We start from the raw sequence: 22,105 nt of genomic DNA on the forward strand, positions 1-22,105 counted from the left end.
GGAGAGGAGGGAAAGAACATGAATCATGTAACCATGAAAAAATATTCTAAATCGATTAAATAAAAATTTTCAAATCACACACACAAAAATATGAAATGTTTCATGAATTTGCATGTCACCCTTGAGCAGGGGCCATGCTCATCTTCTCTGTATTGTTCCAATTTTAGTATATGTGCTGCTGAAGCAAGTGCTACCATGGAATTTTCAAGGCATTTTGTATTTGTCAGGGGAGTAGGGGTTTGAAGGGGAGAGGGGTTGGGGGGGGGAACGTGTGAGTTAATGAGGAAGTCAGGGAGTCCTGAGGGGATTAAGGATGGGCCATGAATTATAGGAGTTAATAAAATTCTCTTTGTTGTTGTTTAATTGTTTGCAATCATGTCTGACTCTTCATGACCCCATTTGGGGTTTTCTTGGAAGATATTGAAGTGTTTTGCCATTTCCTTCTCCAGGCAATTTTACCAATGAGGATACCGAGGCAAACAAGGTTCAGTGGATTGCCAATGGTTTAGCAAGTATCTGGGGCCAGATTTGAACTCAGGAAGCTGAATCTTCTTGACCTCAGGCCTGGCACTCTAGCCTCTTTGCTGCCTTGCTGCCCTAATAAAATCCCATTAGTAGGCTTAGGAAGTGGTAGGGAATGATGTGAATGGAAGTCCATGTAGAGTCTTGGAAAAGATTAAGGAAAGGAAGGGAATAATAGGAAGGGATTTGAGGGCAGAGAGCTGTGAATGTGGAACTAAGGGGAAAGAAGTACCAGGATACCATGGATTCCTCAGGGCATGGTGTGGTGGGTGCTATGGGGGCATCAAGGGGACAATATGAAATAATGGAGAAAACAGGGAGTTCTGGGGACATTAAGATCAAATGTACTCTGTATAAGGCTGTAAAAATGGTGCTAGACTTGAAGTTGGAAGATTTGGATTTGAAATTGCATCAGATTCTTACTAACATCAGTTTCCTAATCGGTAGAACAAAATAATACTTGTGTTACCTATCTCGTGGGGTGGTTATGAGGAAAAAACCCTGTAAACTTTAAGGCTATATTAATCATTGTTATTTCAGATAGCCCTTTTTGGATATGTGGCCATATTTTAGTTATGTGGGAGAACTAATTAATAAAGGTTTATGTTTTTTTTTAAGTGGATCAGGAGTTATAGGGAGAAGTGAATCCTAAAAAGGGGTTAAGTGAGACTCTGAGCCTGGGAATGATGTGTGAACAGGAAGTCAGCAAACCTGATTTGGGGAGGGAACAGGGTATGGAGGGGAGAAGTGGAGATTTGGAGAATGATGGGGTAAAGAGATCAGGGAGGAAGGGAAATGGAGGCAGGGACAGGGGACTGTGTGGGCAGGAAACCTTGGGATCACCAAAGCAGAAGGGAAAAGAGGAAGAGGAGGAGCTAATGGTGAAAAATAAGGAAACTGCAGATTAAGGGATTTTTCTGAAGAAAGGGAGAGCCTGGGGAAGAAAATGTACCAAATGGAGGACAACAGGAGGGGAGTGAACAGGAAAAAGAATCTATGGACCTGGAGAAATGGTCTTTTTATCCACACACTGGGTATCGAGTTCTTCATAGTTCAAGAAATGCTGGATCCGTTTCAGAGACACACTGGTCTGAGGAGATGGAAGGGTGCATTAAGGCCTCTGTCTGAGTTCCTGTCCACTTTGTCCCATTTTCCAACCAGGAAGGAAGTATAGAAAACCCACAACTCTGTTCTGGGGCATCTTAACCTCTCCTGGCCCTGTTTCACATGGTTAAGCTAGGATACTTTCTTCCCTGCCCTCCAGACCACTTCAAGCTTGGGCTGCTTTGCAGGGAACCCACTCAGGAATTCCAGTGACCAGAAGTTTGGCCATCTGCAAGCAACCCTGGGATCCCGATGAGACTCTTTTTCCCCCCCTAAACTCTTACCTTCTGTCTTAGAATCAATACTGTGTATTGGTTCTAAGGCAGAAGAATGGGAAGGGCTAGGCAAGGGGGTATCTCCCTTATCAGTGACTTGACCAGGGTCACTCAGTTAGGAAATATCTAAGACCAGATTTGAACCCAGGACCATCCACCCCCAAACCTGACTCTATCCATTAACCCCCCTGGTTGCCCCCTTTCCCATGAGACTACTGCCTGACTCCCAAATGGTATCTCCTTCCACCAACCCTGAGTGGCCCAGAGGCTGTTACCTGAACTAGGTTGCTGATGACCTGGGGCAACACGTTAAGAGGAAACCTCAGGATGTTGAAGAGTGACAAGGACACGAAAGCCTTTTCTGCATCCAGGATGTTCTTCTCATCCACCAGCACGTAGACCGAAAAGGTTGTCAAGGACACCTGGGACACGGATTAACCCTCAGGACCAAAAGGAGGGCCCGGGAAGTCCCTGAAGAACACTCATAAACTTGAGAGGTTAAGATGTGTTTCTGTGTGTCGGGGAAGTGGAGGGAGCTGAGGAAATGGGGCATCTGAAAGTCCAAATGACTTTCTCCTTCCCACCAGGGAAAGGGAAGCCCAAAGATGGACTGGGAGGTAAGTGGCGGGCTGGGGGAAGCAGGAGTTGGGCTAGGAAGCAGAGTCACTCTCTGTTTCCTGGAGTTTGGAAGAAGAGGAAGTGAGAACAAGTCTAGAGTTGTCTGGGGCATTACGAACATGAGTGCAAATCCCCTGAGATGGTTTCATGTTTTGCAGCTGGCATTCTTCAGAGCAATAATTATGTAAAATATGTCATTGGTTCTAGCCGGATGAAAATATGCAATGTAAATTCTAATATTGCAGCCATTTGGGGAAATATTTTATTCATACTAATGGGCACTTAGTGGTACAGTTGGTATTTCATAAACACTTTTTTTTTTTTTTAAACCATACCTTCTGTCTTAGTATCAGTTCTGAGACAGAAGAGCAGCAAAGGCTAGGCAGTGGGGGTTAAGTGACTTGTCCAGGGCCACACAACTAGGGAGTATCCGAGGTTAGATCTGAGCCCTGATCTTCCAGCGTCCAGGCATGGTGCTCTATCCACTAGCAGCCCCTCAATAAGTACTTGTTGAAATCAGGGCCATAACTAAGATTTTGCTTCAGGAACTAACATCCAGGGGGCATACTGCCTTCATGATGATGGGCTGGTATTTCTCTGCAGAGCAGTTTCTACACCTTGAAGTTCTCTGCAGTCATTGTTAGAGTGGACTGGGTGAGGGAGAGGGGTTAAGGAAGCCTAGTGAAAGGCCAGAGGAGGTCCAGTAGGAGACAGACCATGCCTGTTCCTGGATGATTAGTTCAGTCAGTCAGTCAGTCAGTTAATTAGCATAATGCTTACTATGTGCCAAGCGCAGGGTTAAATCCAGGGGATACACAAAAAGGGCAAAAGGTCATCTCTGCCCAACAAGGAAGTCACCATCCAGTTGGGGAGAGAAGAAAAGAGAACGAACAAATGTGTAGGAACAAGCTACCTGGAAGATAAAGAGGAAATAATTAAGAAGGAAGGCTCTGTTAGAATGAAGAAGAATGGGGAAAGGCTTCCTCCAGAAAGGGGGAATTTGAGTTAGAGCTTGAGGGAAGGGAGGGAAGCCAGCAGGCAGAGAGGAGGATGGAGAGCATTCCAGGCAAAGGAAACCAAGAAAATTCCAGGAACCAAGAGACAAGAGTCTTAAAATAATACTAATATTGATATAAATTATGTATAATGTTACATGTGTACAATAATTATATAAATTCTATGATATTGACATATTATATATTTATAATAATGATAAGATAGTCTTATTCATGGAATTGCAGGGAAACCAATGTCACTAGACCAAAAAGTATGTGTGTGTGTGTGTGAGTTGCGGTATGTAAGGTATAAGAGGGCAAAAGCAGCTAGGTAGCACCATGGATAGAGCACCTGGAGTCAAGAGGACCTGGGTTCAAATCTGACCTCAGATACGTAATAGTCGTGTGACCCTGCTCAAGTCACTTAACTCCAATTGCCTAGCCTTTACTGATGATACTAAGCATGAATTCTAAGACAAGGTAAGGTTTGTTTGTTTTTTGTTGTTTTTCAAAGAGGTCTGGGAAGGTGGGAAGGGGAGCTAGATTGTGAAGGGCTTTGCACACCAAACAGGATTTTGCGTATGATCCTGCAGGTGATAGGGAGCCACTGGAGGGAGACATGGTTGGACCTGCCCTATAATAGGATTGTCTGACTCTTCCAAGCTTCCACATCTCCCACATCTTTGTTAGACAGAATTTGCTTCAAAGTGTCCAGATTTCCAATTATAGTTCTGAATAAAATCATGGGAGCAGAGCATCAAAAGTCAGAAGCGGGGTTTGGGGGTAGAGCCAAGATGGCAGAGAAAGGGCAAGGACCAGCTTGGTCTCTACCAAATCCCTCTCCAAAGAACTTTTAAAAAAACACCTCAAAAGTGTCAGAAGAACTCTTTGACAACTAGATTGTCAGACTTTCATTGTACAGAGGAGGAAACTGAGGCCCAATGAGATTAAATGACTTGCTCATGGTCACTGGAGTAATAACAGAAGGAGAATTGGAACTCTGATCCTGTAAGGGCAAGCTGGCACTTTTTTCACTGGATCCAGAGTTGAAATGCTGTGCAAATCTCCCCAAATAGGCTAGGGCTGGGGACACTTCCTCAGAGATACTGGACTTTGAAAACTCTGGAAGAGAGTGAGGATAACAACTTTGTGCCATTCGAGCTCACTTAAGTCCAGTCCACGTACAAGTGAAGACATTGACCTGTAATGTCATTGGTCCTCTCTAAAAACAAAGGATGAGAGGGCAGTTAGGGGATTCAGAGGCTGGAGAGTGAGGCCTAGAGAGGGGAGGTCCTGGGTTCAAATTTGACTTCAGACACTTCCTAGCTGGATGACCCTGAGCAAATCACTTAATCCCCAGCCTAGCCATTACCACTCTTCTGCCTTGGAACCAATACACATTATTGAATCCAAGATGGAAGGTAAGAATTTTAAAAAGAAAAGAAAATGAAGGATGAACAACACCGGCTCCTACACCCCAAATTGCACCAACCTACCTCTTTCCCTCCCTTCCCCAACCCCTACCCTGAATCATTTTTGGGGAGGAAAAAGAGAAATTGAGCTCTAGAGGCTTAACCAGAAGCTGGTCAAGAGGCTTCTGACTTCTGAAGCATGACTCCATCATGGTCTCAAGGTTTGGGGCAGCCATTTCCTCCTCCCTTGCCCCTCGCTGCCCCTACTTCCCGCCATCATACCAGGAAGGGGGCACTGAACCAGGTGAAGGTAGACACTGCATTGAGGAACGATGCCTTGCGCAGCACTCGGAGCTCTCCCCCGCGGATTTTCTCGATCATCTTAGAGAAGCTGGGTTCCCAGGCATACAGTTTCAGAACCTTGATTCCACTCAGGATCTCATTCATTAGCTTGATTCGAGAGTCCTTGTACCCCATCTGTTTCACCTGGATGTGTTTTAGGGGAAAGACCACATTCATTCAGTTAATTCATTCAACGAGTATTTGCATAAGCATCTAGTAGGAGCCAATTGCTGGACTGGGCACTGGAGATACAAAACAAAATGTGAAACAATGCCTGCCCTCCACTCAAGGAGCTTACATTCTGCAAAGTGGAAATAAATAGAAAAAGAAATAGACAGCCTCAGACACTTCCCAGCTGTGTGACCCTGGGCAAGTCACTTGGCCCCCATTGCCCATCCTTACCACTCTTCCACCAAGGAGCCAATACATAGAAGTTAAGGGTTTAAAAAAAAGTAAAAAAAAAAAGTAATAGAAATAGTGAAATAGAATAGAAAATATACACACAGTATTCTTGGAGGTGGGATGGATACTCCTATTTCCATGGATATGACTAACAAGAAAGGGACCACATCAACCCAACCCATCCCACACCATCCCTTATCTGACTTGGAAACCCAAGGACTGTTTCTTCTGGAAGGGGAATTTTGATAAGGCAATGAGTTATACAAGGGAAAGACTCAGAATGGTGTCAAGTGGAACTGAATTTTTTTTTTTAGCCCTTGCCTTCCATCTTAAAATCAACACTAAGTATCCATTTTAAGGCAGAAGAGTGGTCAGGGTTAGGCAAGTAGGGCTAAGTGACTTGCCCAGGGTCACACAGCTAAGAAGTGTCTGAGGCCAGATTTGAACCCAGGTCCTCCTAACTCCAAGCCTGGCACTCTATCCACTGTGCTACCTAGCTTCCCCAACTGGGCCCAAATGCTGTCTCACTCTAGCTCCATGACTCTCTTCCCCAAATCAGAACAAGTTATATTCCCATTTTCCCATTCCTGTTGACTCTCCCACGGATGGGGCTTGACACCCACCTGGAATGCCCGAGTCTTCATGGCAATGGCCCCATTCAGAGGGATCAATAAAATCATCACAGCAACTCCAGCCAGAACGGGGGGACCCAGTTTCTGGAGGCAGAGAGTAAAGCCAGTGAGAGACAGAAGCAGTTTAAGAGGCACAGGGGAGATGTCAGTGAATTCAAAACCAAAGGACCTGAGTTCAAGTCTTGGAAATCTGTCATGTGTTACCTGTGGAACTCTGGATTTGTTTCCTCATCTGTTAAATGAGGGAGCTGCCCTAGATGGCCTCAAAGATCTCTTCTACCTCTAAAGCTATGACCATATGAGTAATAATAATAACAATGGCCAGCAGTTATATGGAGCCTACTATGTGTCAGGTCCTGTGCTAAGTGCTTTGCAAATATTATCTCATTTGATCCTTATAACAACCCTGGAAGAAAGATAGGTGTTATTATCATCCTTATTTTATAATCAAGGAAACTGAGGCAAATAAGATTTAAGTGACTTGCCCAAGGTCATACAGCTAGTAAGTATGTGAGGCTGGATTTAAACTTGGGTCTTCCTGATTCTAGGGGGAGCAGGGAGAGAGAGGGAGAGAGACAGAGACAGAGAGACAGAAACAGAAAGACAGAGACAGAGGAGAGAAAGAAGAAAAAAGGAAGAGAAGGGGAGAGAGAGACAGAAAAAGAGAGGAAGAGGGGGGAGAGGGAGAGACAGAGACAGAGACAGAGAAGGAGAGAGGGAAAGAGGGCAAAAGAGAGAGATGGAGAGACATAGAGACAGCCAGAGATAGAGAGAGAGAAGGAGAGAGGGGGAAAAGGGAGATGGGGAGAGAGGGAGAAAGAGACACAGAGACAGAAAGAGAGACAGAGAAAGAGAGAGGGAAAGAGGACAAAAGAGAGAGAGAGTATGAGAGAGAGAGATGGAGAGACAGAGAGACAGAGAGACAGACAGAGGAGAGGGGGAAAAGAGAGAGGGGGAGAGAAGAAGAGAGGAAAAGAGAGAAGAGAGGGAGAGAGGAAGAGAGGAAGAGAGATAAAGACAGACTAAGAAGGACATGCAGAAAGGAAGAGGAAAAGTTGACTAGACATAAAGGGCTAGATAAAAACAGAGAGAAAAAAGAAAGTCCAGAGAGAAAGGATCAGTAGACAAACAAGATAAATAAACATATAAGGTCAGGAAGAGTCGGTCAGCCAGAAAGGACAAGCCATAAAGCAATGGAGAAAACTCTGGGTCAGGAAGTCAGGAAGACCTGAGTTCAAATCCAGCCTTGGGTAATATTGGCTGTGTGTCCTTAGCCAAGTTATTTAAATTCTTTTGCCTTGGTTTCCTCCAGTGTAAAATGACTCTAGTGATAGTACCTACCCTCCCAGGGCTGTTGTGCAGTTCAAATGAGATAATAACTGTGAAGCAAATAGGCACATAGAAGAATCTATATAATAAATGTTAGCTATTATTTAAGATAGATAAATGAAAACAAAAAGTCAGATAAGACCAGGCAGAGCCAGACAAAGAAGGTCAGGAAGATGGACAGAAAGCGACCGATACAGACAGACAGACCAAAGAAGACGAGATAAAGAGAGACAGACAAAACAGCTAATCAGAAAAAGCCAAGCAGTCAGGGAGGCCCAGGCCGAGAGGACCAGACAGATCCAAACAGACAGTGCCAGAGTGAGTCAGGCAGGTCGTAACAAAGCTAGACAAGTTGAAAGAGGGGGAAGAGAGAGAAATACAAAGACACCACATATTCCAGGGTCCCCTTCCTCAAGTCAGGGAACAGCTGCTGAGATATTCCCTTTCCTTCCTCATTCTGACCATTCTAATTCTACATTAGTTTCCTGGAAGGAGGGAAGGGAATATGGTGGTTCAGTGAAATGAGGAGGGACTGGGCTTCAGAGACTCAGTGGGTTCAGGTTCCCCCTAATCCTTGCCCCCAAAGTCAGAGATGATGTTGATTTCTTTCCCGGGGCTGCAGTGAGTAACATCAATGAAAAGGTCAGTGTGAGGGGCTGGAGGCTGAGATAACTGGGAAGTATCAGGGTCCTGGGAGCTTGGGTCAGGGGTGACTCACTTGCCACAGGAAGTAGATGGCCAGGATGATCTGCAGGGGGGCTGACCACAGCATGTTGAGGAAAGTGACCAAATCTGTGAATCGCTGAGCATCTACGGACATCAGATTGGCAATCTCCCCCAAGGTGGAAGAACGCTTGGCTGAATTATTGATTACCAGGGCCTAGAAGCAGATGGATCAGAACAGAGCAGAGGGATGGGTGGGACAATAACTCCCTACAACCAAGGTTTGGTCACAATGGACCCCTTCATCCTGCCAAGGCCTTCCCCACTTCCCCACTTCCCCACTTCCAGCTGACCTTCCGATAGATGACACCAATGATTCCTGTGCGAAGTCGCATCCCAGTCACAAAGACATACTTGAAATTTTGGTGCAGGATGAGAATCTGTATAACTGAGCATCCAAACATCAGCCCAGCTATGAAGAAACCCCACCAGGTTGGGGCTTTGGGGTTGGAAATGAACCTGATCAGAATGCTGCAGGAAGATTGGGGAAGAATAGCATCCATTTAGTGCCTATTACATTGGGGTATCTCCAGGTGGTGTAATGGAGAGAGAGCACTGGGCCTGGAATCAGGAAGTCTTCTCTTCCTGAGTTCCAATCTGTTCTCAGATACTTCCTAGCCGCATGACCCTGGGCGAGTCACTTAACCTTAATAGCCTAGCTCTTGCTATTCTTCTTGTCTTAGAATTGATACCAAGACAGAAGGTAAGGGTTTTATAAAGAAAAGAAGAAAAACTTTTGTATCCATTTTTTGGGAATTCTCAAAAAGAAAACTTCTACCAATGCAGATTGGCACTCATTCAACAACATATTGCTTGGGGCACAGAGATTTTTAGTTATTTACCCAGGATTACATAGTCTGCACGTCTTAGGGGCAAGACTTGAACCTAAGTCTTCCCAACTCGAAAGGCCAGTTTTTGTTTTAAACCTTTTCCTTCTGTCTTAGAATCAGTAGTGTTTATTGGTTCCAAGGCAGAAGAGTGGTAAGGGCTAGGCAGTTAGGGTTAAGGGACTTGCCCAAAGTTGCCCGGCTAGAAAGGGACTGAGGCCAGATTTTGAACCCAACCTGGGACCTCCATCTCGAAGCCTAGCTCTTAATCCACTGAGCCCCCTAACTACCTCCAAAGCCAGTTCTTTGTCTTCTACAGTTCCTTGATTCTCCAATCAACTCATTTTACAGAGGAGGAAAGTGATGTCAGAAGCAACTTTCCCAAGGTCACATAGCAAATTCAGAGAGCCAGAATCTTCCAATTTATTTCTTTATTTGATTGTTTTTTAAAAACTCTTACCTTTTTATCTTGGAGTCAATATTGTGCTACAAGGCAGAAGAGTGGTAAGGACTAGGCAATAGGGGTCAAATGACTTGCCCAGGGTCACACAGCTAGGAAGTATTTGAGGCCAGATTTGAATTTAGGACCTCCCATCTCTAGGCCTGGCTCTCAATCCACTGAGCCACCCAGCTGCCCCCTAGACTCTTCCAATTTAAAGCTTTTTTTTTTCACCCCCATGCCCAATGTGTTACCCTCTGATCTGGAGTAAGTTTTCTGCATTAGTATTGGCTAAAGAAAGTGTCAGTAGACAGTGTAAGTTTTAATCTTCCTCCAGAAGGGGAAACTGAAGTTAAGAAGGACCAGAAGGCTTGCTCATGTTCCCATAACATATAATACATATCAGAGATGGGATTTGATACAGGTCTCCTGACTCTGTTGATCTTTTCACCAAAACAAGAAATCATTCCATTCATGCCCATTCATTCTTGTCCCATAGAAATAGCGCCCAAAGGAAACCAGAGCCTGAAGGAATAAGAGTCAGACCTGAGAAGTTGGGGGTTCACAAAGGCCAGTAAATCTTGGATTAACTTGTAGAAAGAGCTGATGAGGAAGTAGGGTCCAAATGTGATCAGCAGGGCCCGAAGAAAGGATGGCTCTTTCTTCTTGGAACGGTCAGAGAGCAGAACCTCACCTTCCCCTACCTCTTCCTTCTTAACCCTCCTCCCCTTGGAGACCTTTTCACTGGTGCTCTTTGTAAATGCCACACTTTGGGACCTGGGTAAGAAGGAAGCAGAGAGTGCAAAGGTCAGAAAGTCTTTGTGGAAGAGCTAAATAGCTATGGGGGCTGGTTTGGGTTTTTTTTGGGGGGGTGGTAGGGTTCTTCCCTGAGGCTGAGGGGGGAAGCACCCGCTCTTCTCTCAAATCCAGATTTGGGGCATCCTATTCTCCTCAAGCAGAAGGTGACTGTTAATTCTCTAGTTCACAAGAATGAACTAGATTTGGGACGCCCTGCCATTGATATATCAGGGATGGGAATTCGATCTCCACCATACACTCTCACACCCACTTTCCTTCTCCCTGCCACCTCCAGAATGGGAGGCCCCAATTCCCTGCAATTCCTGAAATTCTCTGGGCCTGAGATGAGATGGGATGGAGAGAGTTGGGGGAAGAATGAGCTCTCTTCCCTTCCTACACATCCAGCTGGCTCCGGGGAGGTTGCTGCACCAGCCAGTAGCACACATTCTAAATGGTTTCCTAATCACAAGGGAAGATAAGAGGACCTGGTTTCAGCTCATTTGCTGACGCCCCAAAGAGGCAGATTTGCAGCTGTGAAAGGGGAAGTTGTGATGGAGGGTGGTGTGTGTGGGGGAACCAAAGCAGGAAGGGTGACCATTTGTGGGAATGGGGGGAGGGTGCAGGCAGGGCGTGATGTTCAGGAGACTTGGAAACACAGGAGCTGGGATTCTGCTGACAATCCTGTATTTCAGGCTAGGCCAACAGCCAATCAACAGAAGGCAGTTTTGAGTTTAAAAGGCTTCCAGCCCCCAGGCCTAATGAGAGGATGAGGGGGTGTGGGAGAGGAGGCAGAGAGAAGAGCTTGAAACCCACAGCTGTGGTTGGGATGGGAGAAATGGGGAGTATGTACAATCTTGGGGCAAAAAAGGGTTGGAGGAAAGGGGAAGTCTATGACTTCTTATCTCTTTTGCCTGACCGGTTGGCCAAGACAAGTATTTCAGGGGCAGACTCCTGATTTCCTTGTTACCCATCTGATTTCCTCTTTGGCCTAAACTGGGAGCTCTTAATATGGAATACACAGATACCCCCACCTCCCACTCCCCAATCAAGGATTCCATGGATAGATTTCTGGGGTTCCAGAAACTTGAATGAGGATAAAACACCTTTTTATTTTCACTAATGTCTAACTGAAATGCACTATTTTAAAATATGATTCTTGATCCAGCCATTCTGGATGGCAATTTGGAACTATGCCCAAAGGGCTTTTAAAGACTGCCTGCCCTTTGATCCAGCCATAACACTGCTGGGTTTATACCCCAAAGAGATAATAAGAAATAATAAAAAGACTTGCACAAAAATATTTTTAGCTGCGCTCTTTGTGGTGGCAAAAAATTGGAAAATGAGGGTATGCCCTTCAATTGGGGAATGGATGAATAAGTTGTGGTATCTGTTGGTGATGGAATACTATTGTGCTCAAAGGAATAATGAACTGGAGGAATTCCATGTGAACTGGAAAGACCTCCAGGAACTGATACAGAGTGAAAAAAGCAGAACCAGAAGAACATTATACACAGAGATGGCTACACTGTGGCACAATCGAAGGTAATGGGCTTCTCTACTAGCAGCAATGCAATTGATCCAGGACAATTCTGAGGGGCCTATGAGAAAAAAATGCTATTCACATCCAGAGAAAGAACTGTGGGAGCAGAAACACAGAAGAAAAACAACTGCTTGATCACATGGGTCAATGAGGATATGATTGGGAATGTAGACTCTAAACAATCACAAATATCAATAATATGGAAATAAGTCTTGATCAAAGAAACCCAGTGGAATTGCAAGTTGGCTATGGGAGCAGGGTGGGAGCAGGGGAGGGAAAGAACATGAATCATTGGAACCATGGAAAAATTTTCTCAATTAAAATATTAAAAATAAACAAAAAATAAAAATATAATCCTGAAAAGGGGTGCCTAGGCTTTTCCAGACTGCTAAAGGGACCAGGAAACGAAAAAGGCTAGAATCCTTGTCCTACAGAGTCATCTTATCTACTTACTTGTCTCCAGATCATATGATCAGAGTATTTAAAGACAGGAACCAGGGAATCTTAGAATATCTTCTTCATGTTACAAATGAAGAAACTGAGACTCCAAGATAGGACAAAAAGTATAGACCAGTGAAGGGAGGTGGGGAGCCTTCCTCTCTTCCCTATTTTTGGGACTCATCTTTCCTTGTGAGGGAGTTTTTAGAGTCTAGCCTTCCTCCTGAGGTCTAAGGAGGTAGCTGGTCAGGTCATTGGGAATTCAGGCTCTGGGGAATTCAGGGGCAGGGACTATTCTTAGAGGAGTTGAGGGGACCTTTTACTCAGGAGAGCTAACCAATACATTCTATTCGAAATAACTATGAAGAACAGGTTTAGGAAGGAATAGGTGTTTAGAAATGCAACAGGCCTCCTGATGGGTACTTAAGGAAGGAATGGAAGCAGATGCTAGTATCAAAGGACTTCCTAAAGGCAGAGACTAGGTCCCCCCCATGGTTTTCCCCCCTATATTTAGCATTGCTTCACATAAAGTGTGAAAAAATAATGTTTATAAATGCTTTCAAATATTCCGTTGACTATTGACTTCAGCTTCTCAAGAGAAAAAGACTTCCTCACTGTTTGGCCTGAATTCTCTGCTTTTCCCATTCCTTGAGCAGTCGAGGCACCACAATTCTTGAGGTATCTTCCTCATTCAGAGACCATAGGTCCTTCTCCTCCAGAGGCTGGCGGTACCCAAGGATAGCCAAACTAGAGAGAAGGGAAAGAAGAAGAGAGGAATATAGTTACTCACAGAGAGAGACACTGATGGAATTCTGCCCTTGCTTAGTGGTAGCTCACTAAGAGAATATTTTAGGTTTCAGTGGGCAGGACTCTGGAGAAAAGGGTTGAATGGTGGACCTGTTACCCAAGAACTTGTCATAGAGCCATTCAGAGGGGCAGGTTGGTCATCTAACCCTCAATCCTTTTTCTGGTCCTTCATCTTACCCCACTTCCAACTAACAGAAATGAATTTGGCCAATTCTCAATCTGATTCAACCTTTAGCTATGGTTCCTTGGACCCAATATCCAGGTTAAGAGTTGTCAAATCATGGAAGATATGTTGGGTCAGGAGTTCAGGCTTCGTTTTTATAAATTAGGGATAATGAACTACCAGTGCCAGTGTCAAAGGCAGAATTATGTTCTGTTGATCTCACTCTAAGGCTCAGCCAAAAAAGATCACAACCAGCCTAATTTGTTAAAGGCCAATGTACCTACTGCTGGTGTCCTTGTCAGGCTAATTACCTCCATACATCTGGTCCAGGGGCATATCCTACCTCTAGCCAGATTTAGGGTTGGTAGGTGGCCCTGAAAATTGGGCTTGAAGGTTGACAGTTAGTCCTAGTAACAAACATGATTCTCTGAGCTAGATTCTGTCTTATATTTGGAGTGGGAGAAGGTTGGGGACAAACAAAACCTATGACTCCCAAGCCAAAGAGACCAAATCAGCTCCATGGGTTTCCAACCCCTGACCTATCCCCAACCCTCAAAAGATCAATGGCAGGAGAAGTTAACTCACTCAGTGAACCACCAGAAGGTCAGACGAGACAGGAAACCAGCATTGGCCTCTGGGCAAGGGTTCTGCCAGGTTTGAGCAAACAGAGATGGAGGTCATGATAAAGGAATTAGTGTAGACCCAATGGCTCCTGCCTCCTTGTTCCCACAGAAGCAGCCACCACCACCAACTCCCATAATCTCTACCTTTTGGGTGCTTAGTGCCTAATACCTTCTTCCTTCTAATTTTAAGGAGTTAGTGACAAATTCCTTATCTTCCACTACCCCCTATTATGAAAGGCCTTTCCCCAAGCACCCAAGTAAGGAGCATACTGCGGAAAACTCAATGAACTCAAGAAAAAGATTCAGCGAACCCAAAGTATAACTTCCCAACCTTCCCCCCCAACACCATCCCTCTCAATCACTTACAGGGTCCACGTTGACAGAAGGGGTGAAAAAAGGTGGTCTGTCCTTGAAGCAGGAAAGGATGAGTGAGATGAGGATGAGAGCAAAGTATATGTAGAAAGTGGTGAAACGGAATGTGTCTTTGATTTCACCCTGGGGAAGAGAAGAGGTAAGGGGTAGCAATATTTTGGTGGGGAGAGATATTGTCTATACGTATGCCTGTGGCTGTACTCACTGGAGCCTGGATCCAAAGCTTATCCCAACCTCCTTCCTTCCTTCCTTCCTTCCTTCCTTCCTTCCTTCCTTCCTTCCTTCCTTCCTTCCTTCCTTCCTTCCTTCCTTTCCCCTTACCTTCAACCTTAGAATCAATAATGCATATTGGTTCCTAGGCAGAAGAGTAGTAAGGGCTAGGTTAATTGGAGTTAAGTGACTTGCCCAGGATCACACATCTAGGAAGTGTCTGGGGTCTGACCTCAGGACCTCCCATCTCCAGGCCTGGATCTCAATCCACTGAGCCACCTCGCTGCCCCATCTGTTTTCTTCTTCTAAAGATGGCACCCCCTACTCTATTTTTTTACCACTTCCTGAATACATGAAAGGAGTCCCCAAGTAAGGAATCACTGTGATGGTACCATAGGGCCACTCTCCTAGGGAACTTGGACTTGACTGTCCTGTTCCCCTCACACAGTTCCACACAGTACCTCTGCCAAGGCAGTGAGGATCTTGGAGCGAAAAGGAATGATGGCACAGAGACATGACAAGAACCAAAAGATGATCAAGATGCCAGAGGATCGAACACCCCGAAGCCGTTCGTACTGGATCAGCAGGGTGGCCAGAAGCTGAGGGGGAGGAGAATCCAGAGCAGAGACATGGACTAGCTGCACGTGGCAGTGTAGGTTAGTCACCAGCTGCCAGAGGGCACCCCTATCCCCTCACCCCCAGTCTATTTGAGTTACGGGGAAGAGCAGCGAGGTCTTTGGGTTAGATCAATCAACCAACAATCATGGATTAGGCATCGCCTATGTGTCAACGTGAGACACTGGAGATATGGATACAAAAATAAAAAAGTCCCACTCTCGAGGAGCTTACATTCTAGCAGGAAAAACAACTGGCATCACCATTTCTCCCTCCCAGAGGTACCCAACCGTCCCCCTGTATAAATGTTTCAGAGTCACCTTGCCCCAGGTTGCCATTAGCAGTCACTACCATCCCTCCAGGGGCACTAGATTTTCCCCAACTCCGAAGCCTCCCTTCTCCCAAGCTTTCAGAGTCCCACACTAACCATGGTGATCCCCATGATGAGGGGAGTCACAAAGTAGATGGGGGCTGGGATGGAGCCCCTCACCAGGCCAGAGAAGGAGTAGAAGAGATCAGCCCATGTCACACACCAGAGCAGGATGCCAACTGCCTACCAAGAGATGAAGGCACTGTGGAGAGGGGCAGGGGCAGACGCAGGGAGCTGGGGATATGGAGACCTTCCTTTGGGTTAAAGGGTGGGGGGGGCGGGGGGAAGAGGGCTTCCATTGAATACTAGGAAACTGCTGCTGATCCAGAGGAGAGTCTGCTGGCAGTAGTGAACCACCAAGTAGGTGCACAGCTTGAGAATTACAGGCTTAAGAAAACCTGGGTTGGAGGTGAAACATTGAGGTACTTGGTTCAGCTTCCTCGTAGAGGGGGTTTCCCAATTGGCTATGGGCTTAAAAGGCATCTTGTCACATGTAAAACCCAGTGGAATTGCTCATTGGCTAACGATGGAAAAATATTCTAAATAAATTAATAAAATAAAACAAAATTTAATTAATTAATTTAGAATATTTTATATTTAGAATTTAGAATAATTTAATTAAATAAAAATTTTCAAATTAAAAAAAAAGGCATCTCGTCAGCTGTGTGGGCTGAGAGGGAGCAGTATGGGGAAAAGTAGTGAGGACCGAGAGAGAAGGATCTAGGGAAGTTGGGGCCTAGAATAGAATTTATGCTCCACTCTGAGTCAGCAGCAGCCAGACAATGACTTTACCCTACTCAGGGGCTCCCTCAACTAAATCACTGACCGTCTTGAGCCTACAGAGGCCAGAAAGGATGATATAGCCTTTGGTTTGGTGCCGGAGGTAGAGTAGGTAACAGGGCAGGGAGATCCAGAGGTACATGCAAGGGACCCAAGCGAGCAGAGAGTTCTGGAAGCAGGGAGTGAGGTCCGGCTTGTCTGTGTGCAACGTCAGGTTTGAGTCCTGGAGAAAGAAAAGATAAATTAGTCCATAAGACAGAAAGGAAAGAAAATTATGCTTCAATAAAAAAAAGTATTTTTTTTCTTTCATTTATTCAATGAGCTAGGGAGCACAGTGGATAGAGAGCGGGGCTTAGAGGCAAGAAGAACTGAGTTTGAATCCTGGTGCCTATTGACTGTGTGACCCTGGGCAAAGTATTTAAATTCTCTTACTCTCACTTTTAATGGGGCAACTAGGTGGCAAAGTGGATAGCATGCCCAATCTGGAGTCAGGAAGACTCGTCTTCCTGAGTTCAAAATTGGTTTCAACCACTTGGGAGCTGTGTGACCCTGGGCAAGTCACTTAACCCTGTTTGCCTCAGTTTCCTCATCTTTGTAAATGAGCTAGAGAAGGAAATTGCAAACCATTTCAATATCTTTGCCAAGAAAACCCTAATGGGGTCATGAAGAGCCAGACATGACTGAAACAACTGAACAACAACAAATCTTCAGTTTTCTCATCTATAAAATGAAGAGGTTGAACTTTGTATAAATAGAAATTTTGTACCTTTGAACTATATCTCCCAGCATCCCTCTCCTCATTCATCTCCACCTCACCTGCTTACGTATTGTTTATAAGTTGTGTGTAACCCTGCCCTCGATTCCTTGTTCCTGCGTGCGCATCTGGGAAAGCTGGCTTTACTCAGGCTTTTACTTTTGTCTTTTTATTCCTTTTACTTCAAGTTATTACTAGTAAATCTTATTAAATATAATACTTAGAGTATTTGGATATTAATTTTTAATCTTACGACTTGATGGTCTAAGGCAGTGATTCCCAAAGTGGGCGCTACCGCCCCCTGGTGCATGCTGCAGCGATTCAGGAAGGTGGTGATGGCCACAGGTGCATTTATCTTTCCTATTAATTGCTATTAAAATTTTTTAAAATTAATTTCCAGGGGGCTAAGTAATATTTTTTCTGGAAAGGAGGCGGTAGGCCAAAAAAGTTTGGGAACCACTGATCTAAGGTTTCTTTCTAGCTCTGAATCTGTGACCTCTAAACCAGAGCAATTAGTAAGGGTCTATTATATTTCAGGAACTGAGGAATACTAAGATGAAAATGAAGTTCTCTTTACCACCAAAGAATTTATATTAATAACAATAATAATAATAGTAGCTAGTATTTATGTAACACTTCAAGGTTTGCAAAGTGCCCCACAAAATATTATTTCTTTTGATCTTCACAACAATGTAGGTGCTATTATCTCCATTTGACAGATGAGGAAACTGAGGCTGAGGTTAAGTGACTTGCTTAGTTTCATAGCTAATAAGTGTCAGAGACATGATTTGAATTCCAGTCTTTCTGACTTCAAGTTCAACATTTAGGTACCTTCTGATAGTCTATTAGAAGAAATCATCTATTCCAATCCCATTTGCCTCTGTTTACTCCTCTGTAAAATGAAAGGCTTAGACTTCATGGTCTGTAATATAAGGTCCTTTACAACTCAAAATCCTTAATCCTGTGGTCTTATAGGGAAGAAGAAAAAGGAAGGAAGGAAGAGAGGAAAAGGGGAAATAAGCATTAGGGAGAATCTATCCAGTCAGAAAGAGAAGAGCTCAGACAAGGGAACTTTTCAACTTGTTCTTTATTTTGCTGCCCAGGTCATTTTCCTATTGAAACCCTCTAATCTTGTCATTTTTCTATTCACCGCTTCTCTACTGAAAATCCATCGATTCCTCCCCCTTGCCCACAAAATAAATTTAATGTCTGTTCCTGTCATTCAAGGCCTTCCAAAATAAGATTCCAACTTACTTTTTCCATTGCTTCTTTTTTTTTTTTTTTAAAACTTTTATCTTCTGTTTTAGAATCAATATTTAGTATCAGTTCCAAAGCAGAAAAGCAGTAGCGGTTAGGCAGAGTTTAAGCGACTTGCCCAGGATCACATAGCCTAGGAAGTGTCTGAGGCCAAATTTGAACCCAGGACTTCCCCAACTCCAGGTCTGGTGATCTATCCACTGAGTCACATACTTGCCCCAAAGAGTTTTCAGATCCTTTCCAGCTCTGATATTCCATGTTCTTTTTTTTTTTAACCCTTACTTTCTGTCTTATCCATTTTTAAGACAGAGAAGAGCAACAAGGGCTAAGGAAACTGGATTCCTCTCTATGTCCTGTTCTCATCTTGTCCTTTGAGAGCAGGATCTGTGGCCATTTATCTTTGTACGCCTAGGGTTTAGCAGCGTGCCTTGTTTACAGTATGTCCTAAATAAATGTTTGTGGAATGAATGAATGGTGATATTCAAGGAATGATAGCCACAAAAGTCCTTGGCATCCTCAAATAGTTCAGCATTAGAAAGAGATATGGTTTTACTCATGTAAATGACCATAAAGATGCATTAACAGCTACCTTGTTGTTGTAGCGTAAGGATCACTGGGTCTCACCATTCTCTCTGCAAATATTTCTCTCTCTCTTTAGACTTTGAGCTCTTTGAGCACAGGAGACTCTTTACTTTTTTATTTATGTCCCTAGCAGATAGCAGAGTATCTGGCATATGCTGTTGTTCAGTCATTTCAATTGGGATCAACTCTTGGAATTTTCTTGGCAAAGGTACTGAGGTGGTTTACCTTCTTCAGCCCACTTTCCAGATGAGGAAACTGAGGCAAATGGGGCTAACTGACTTGCCCAGAGTCACATGATTAAGAAGTTTCTGAAGCTGAAGATGAGTCTTCCTTATTCCAGGCCCTTCACTCTATACACTGGGCTTTCTAGCTGCCCTTCTGGCATCTAGGAAGAGCTCAATAAATGCTTTTCCATTCATTCATTCATTCATGCCTACAACATCTCTGAGGTCCCTCTGGCACATTAATCTATAACAAGACCACCCCTTCCCCAAGAGAGCTGGGCTGCTGGAGGGGAGATAGGATCACTAAATAACAGGAAGATTTTCCAGTGGAGAGTCTATCCTGGAGAGTGAGCTGTTTGTTAATGTTCAATGAGTGTGTGAGAGAATTGGAATGTGGTGAGTATACAAATGAGTTTCTAAGTGGGAGTGACAGCTGCCCCTTCTTCCTGCTCACCTACTCACTCCCTAACTCTTTATAATCTCTTTTCCAACTTCACCTAGTAGGATTTCCTAGTAGCCAAATCCAGAGGTCTTTTCTTAGTCCTTTCCTTTAGGGAATTTTCTTATCTTTTAATACTAGGGACTATTTCCTGTCCTGCTCCTTCCCACCCTCTTGCTGACATTTTCTCCTCTGATTTGTGGTGTTCATCCATCTCTCAGTGATTCCTTTTGTCATCTTCACTGGCTCCACTTTCTCCTCTTGCTTCTATGCACAGACTAGATAGCTTCTGAGGTCCTTTCCCAGGCCTAACTACTTTTCTAGGATGCCATGATTCCTGAATTTATAGTTCTAACCTCCTGTCCCATATCTTCAGCTGCGTGATGAATATTTCTCTGCATCCACTGAAAGGAGAATTTGGATTTTGTTGTTGTTCATTCATTTTCAGTCATTTCTGACTCTTTGTGATGCTAGTTGGAGTTTTCTTGATATTGAAGTAGTTTGCTACTTCCTTCTCCAGTTCATTTTATAGATAAGGAAATGGAGGCAAACAGGGTTAAATGACTTGTCCAGGGTCACCTAGCTAATGTTTGAGGCCAGATTTGAACTCAGGAAGATAAATCTTTCTGCCTCCAGGACTGGCACACCTAGCTGCCATCTAGGACCTGAAGTCAGGAAGATCTGAATTCAAATTTGGCCTCGGACACTTATTAGCTGTGTGGCCTTAGATAAATGGCTTAACCCCATTTGCCTCAGTTTCTTCTTCTGTAAAATGAGCTGGAAAAGGAAATAGCAAACCACTCCACATCTCTGTAAAAACAAAAATGGGGTCGCAATGGGGTTGGAATCACAGGAGCAAGATTCAAAACCGAGCTCCGCCTTAGGCCTTCGTTTCCTCATTTACAAAATTAGGGGATTGGTCTAGAACAGTGATGGGCAAACTATGGCCTGCCAGCTAGATGCGGGCCCCTGAAATGTTCTATCCTGCTGGGTGACATTATTCCTAATCTGACGAATACAACGAGTAGGATACAATACAATGAAACTTTGAAAGAGTTGCTTTAGAACTCTGACAGATGAGCATTTCCTTTCCTTTGGCTCCCCTTTTTAAAAAGTTTGCCCATCACTGGTCTAGAAGATAATGTTTAAGATTCCTTCTGGTTCCAAATCTATACGTCTGGTCAAAAACTCAATCTGTTTAAAACTAAATACATCACAGACAACTATTGAAGTTCTCACCCAAGCTTCCCTATTTCTGCCAATGACATCATCATCGCCCTCGTCTCCCAGGCTTAGATACTTCAAAGTTGTATTATCTCCTTCCTTTCCCAGGCCTCCAATTTAATCAGTCACTAATGCCTATTGATTTTTCCCTCTAATCCATTCCACCCTGAATAGCTGTCTAACTAGTCATCTTGCCTCTTATTCCTCTCTTACCCTCCAAGGTGGCCTTGCACAGTACTACTAAATTAATCTTCCTGAAATACCCAACTGCTATCCTTTCCTGTTCAAAAACCTTGAGAAACATTCTGGAGCAAATCCTTACCCTGGCATTCGGAGCTTTGCATTAATTCCTTTGGGAACATGGATTGTTTAAGTCTTTGTATGACCCATAGGAGACACTTAATAAATGTTAAATTAACTGAGTCCACTGCCTCTGGGCTAAAATACAAAGTCTTCATTTGGCATCTAAAAGCCAAACTGTCTGCTTCCAGCCTTCTGGCTGATTTTTCTATCTCTCTCTCCCTTACCTGCTCTTTGGTCCAGCCAACTGGCCTCCTTGCTGCCCATAATAGAGAAATATCCTGTCTCTGTGTCCTCTGCCTAGAATGCACTCCCTTCTTGCCTTTTTATCTTGTGATCCTGAGCTCCCTCCAAAATTCTGATTATGAGTCAACCCCTTAGAAAAGGGCCTACTTGTACAAAAATATCTATAGCAGCTCTTTTTGTGGTAGCAAAGAATTAGAATTTGAGGGGATTTCCAGCAATTGGGGAATGGCTGAACAAGTTGCTGTAAATGGTTGTAATGGAACACTATTATGTTGTAAGAAATGATGAATAGGGCTATTCCAGAAAAGCCCAGAAAGACTTATATGAACAAATGCAAAGTGAAATGAGCAGAACCAGCACTATACATAGTAACAGTGATATTGCATGGTGATCAACTGTGAATGCCTTAGCTCTTATCAGCAATGCAAGGATCCAAGGCAACTCCAAGAGATTCTTGATGGAAAAGGCTATCCATCATCATAGAAGGAACTGATGGAGTCTGAATGCAGATGGAAGCATTCCATTTTCACTTTATTTCCTTTGTGAATTTTTTATTGAATGTGATATGTGTCTTCTTTCACAACACAACTGATATGGAACGATAGTACCCGTATAATTTATATTGCTTGCTGCTAAAGGAAGGTGAAGGGGAGTGAGAATTTGCATTGCAATTTTAAACATTTTAAATTCTGTTAAAAAAATTTTTTTTCAGGGGGGCAGCTAGGTGGCTTAGTGGACTGAGA

General features: G+C 44.0%; 1 protein-coding gene and 1 non-coding gene across 2 annotated transcripts in view; both read right to left on the minus strand.

The window, feature by feature from the left end:
* Positions 1-22,105, minus strand: part of ABCC3 (ATP binding cassette subfamily C member 3) — a 94,568-nt gene that overhangs the window by 36,009 nt on the left and 36,454 nt on the right. Inside the window, exons 3-15 of the mRNA XM_044675080.1 lie at positions 16,383-16,559; positions 15,614-15,739; positions 15,033-15,170; positions 14,356-14,484; positions 13,952-14,013; positions 13,012-13,143; positions 10,167-10,397; positions 8,648-8,825; positions 8,350-8,511; positions 6,294-6,386; positions 5,209-5,412; positions 2,177-2,323; positions 1,525-1,612 (exon numbers count right to left, since the gene is read on the minus strand). Of these exons, the coding sequence (XP_044531015.1) occupies positions 1,525-1,612; positions 2,177-2,323; positions 5,209-5,412; positions 6,294-6,386; positions 8,350-8,511; positions 8,648-8,825; positions 10,167-10,397; positions 13,012-13,143; positions 13,952-14,013; positions 14,356-14,484; positions 15,033-15,170; positions 15,614-15,739; positions 16,383-16,559 (1,867 nt within the window). The remainder of the gene's footprint in view (positions 1-1,524; positions 1,613-2,176; positions 2,324-5,208; positions 5,413-6,293; positions 6,387-8,349; positions 8,512-8,647; positions 8,826-10,166; positions 10,398-13,011; positions 13,144-13,951; positions 14,014-14,355; positions 14,485-15,032; positions 15,171-15,613; positions 15,740-16,382; positions 16,560-22,105) is intronic.
* LOC123248085 lies at positions 85-187 on the minus strand. Its single transcript, XR_006506191.1, has one exon. It is a non-coding gene; the product is annotated as a U6 spliceosomal RNA (small nuclear RNA).

This window comes from Gracilinanus agilis, chromosome 4 (assembly GCF_016433145.1).
Source record: "Gracilinanus agilis isolate LMUSP501 chromosome 4, AgileGrace, whole genome shotgun sequence".
In the NCBI taxonomy this organism is placed as follows: domain Eukaryota; kingdom Metazoa; phylum Chordata; class Mammalia; order Didelphimorphia; family Didelphidae; genus Gracilinanus; species Gracilinanus agilis.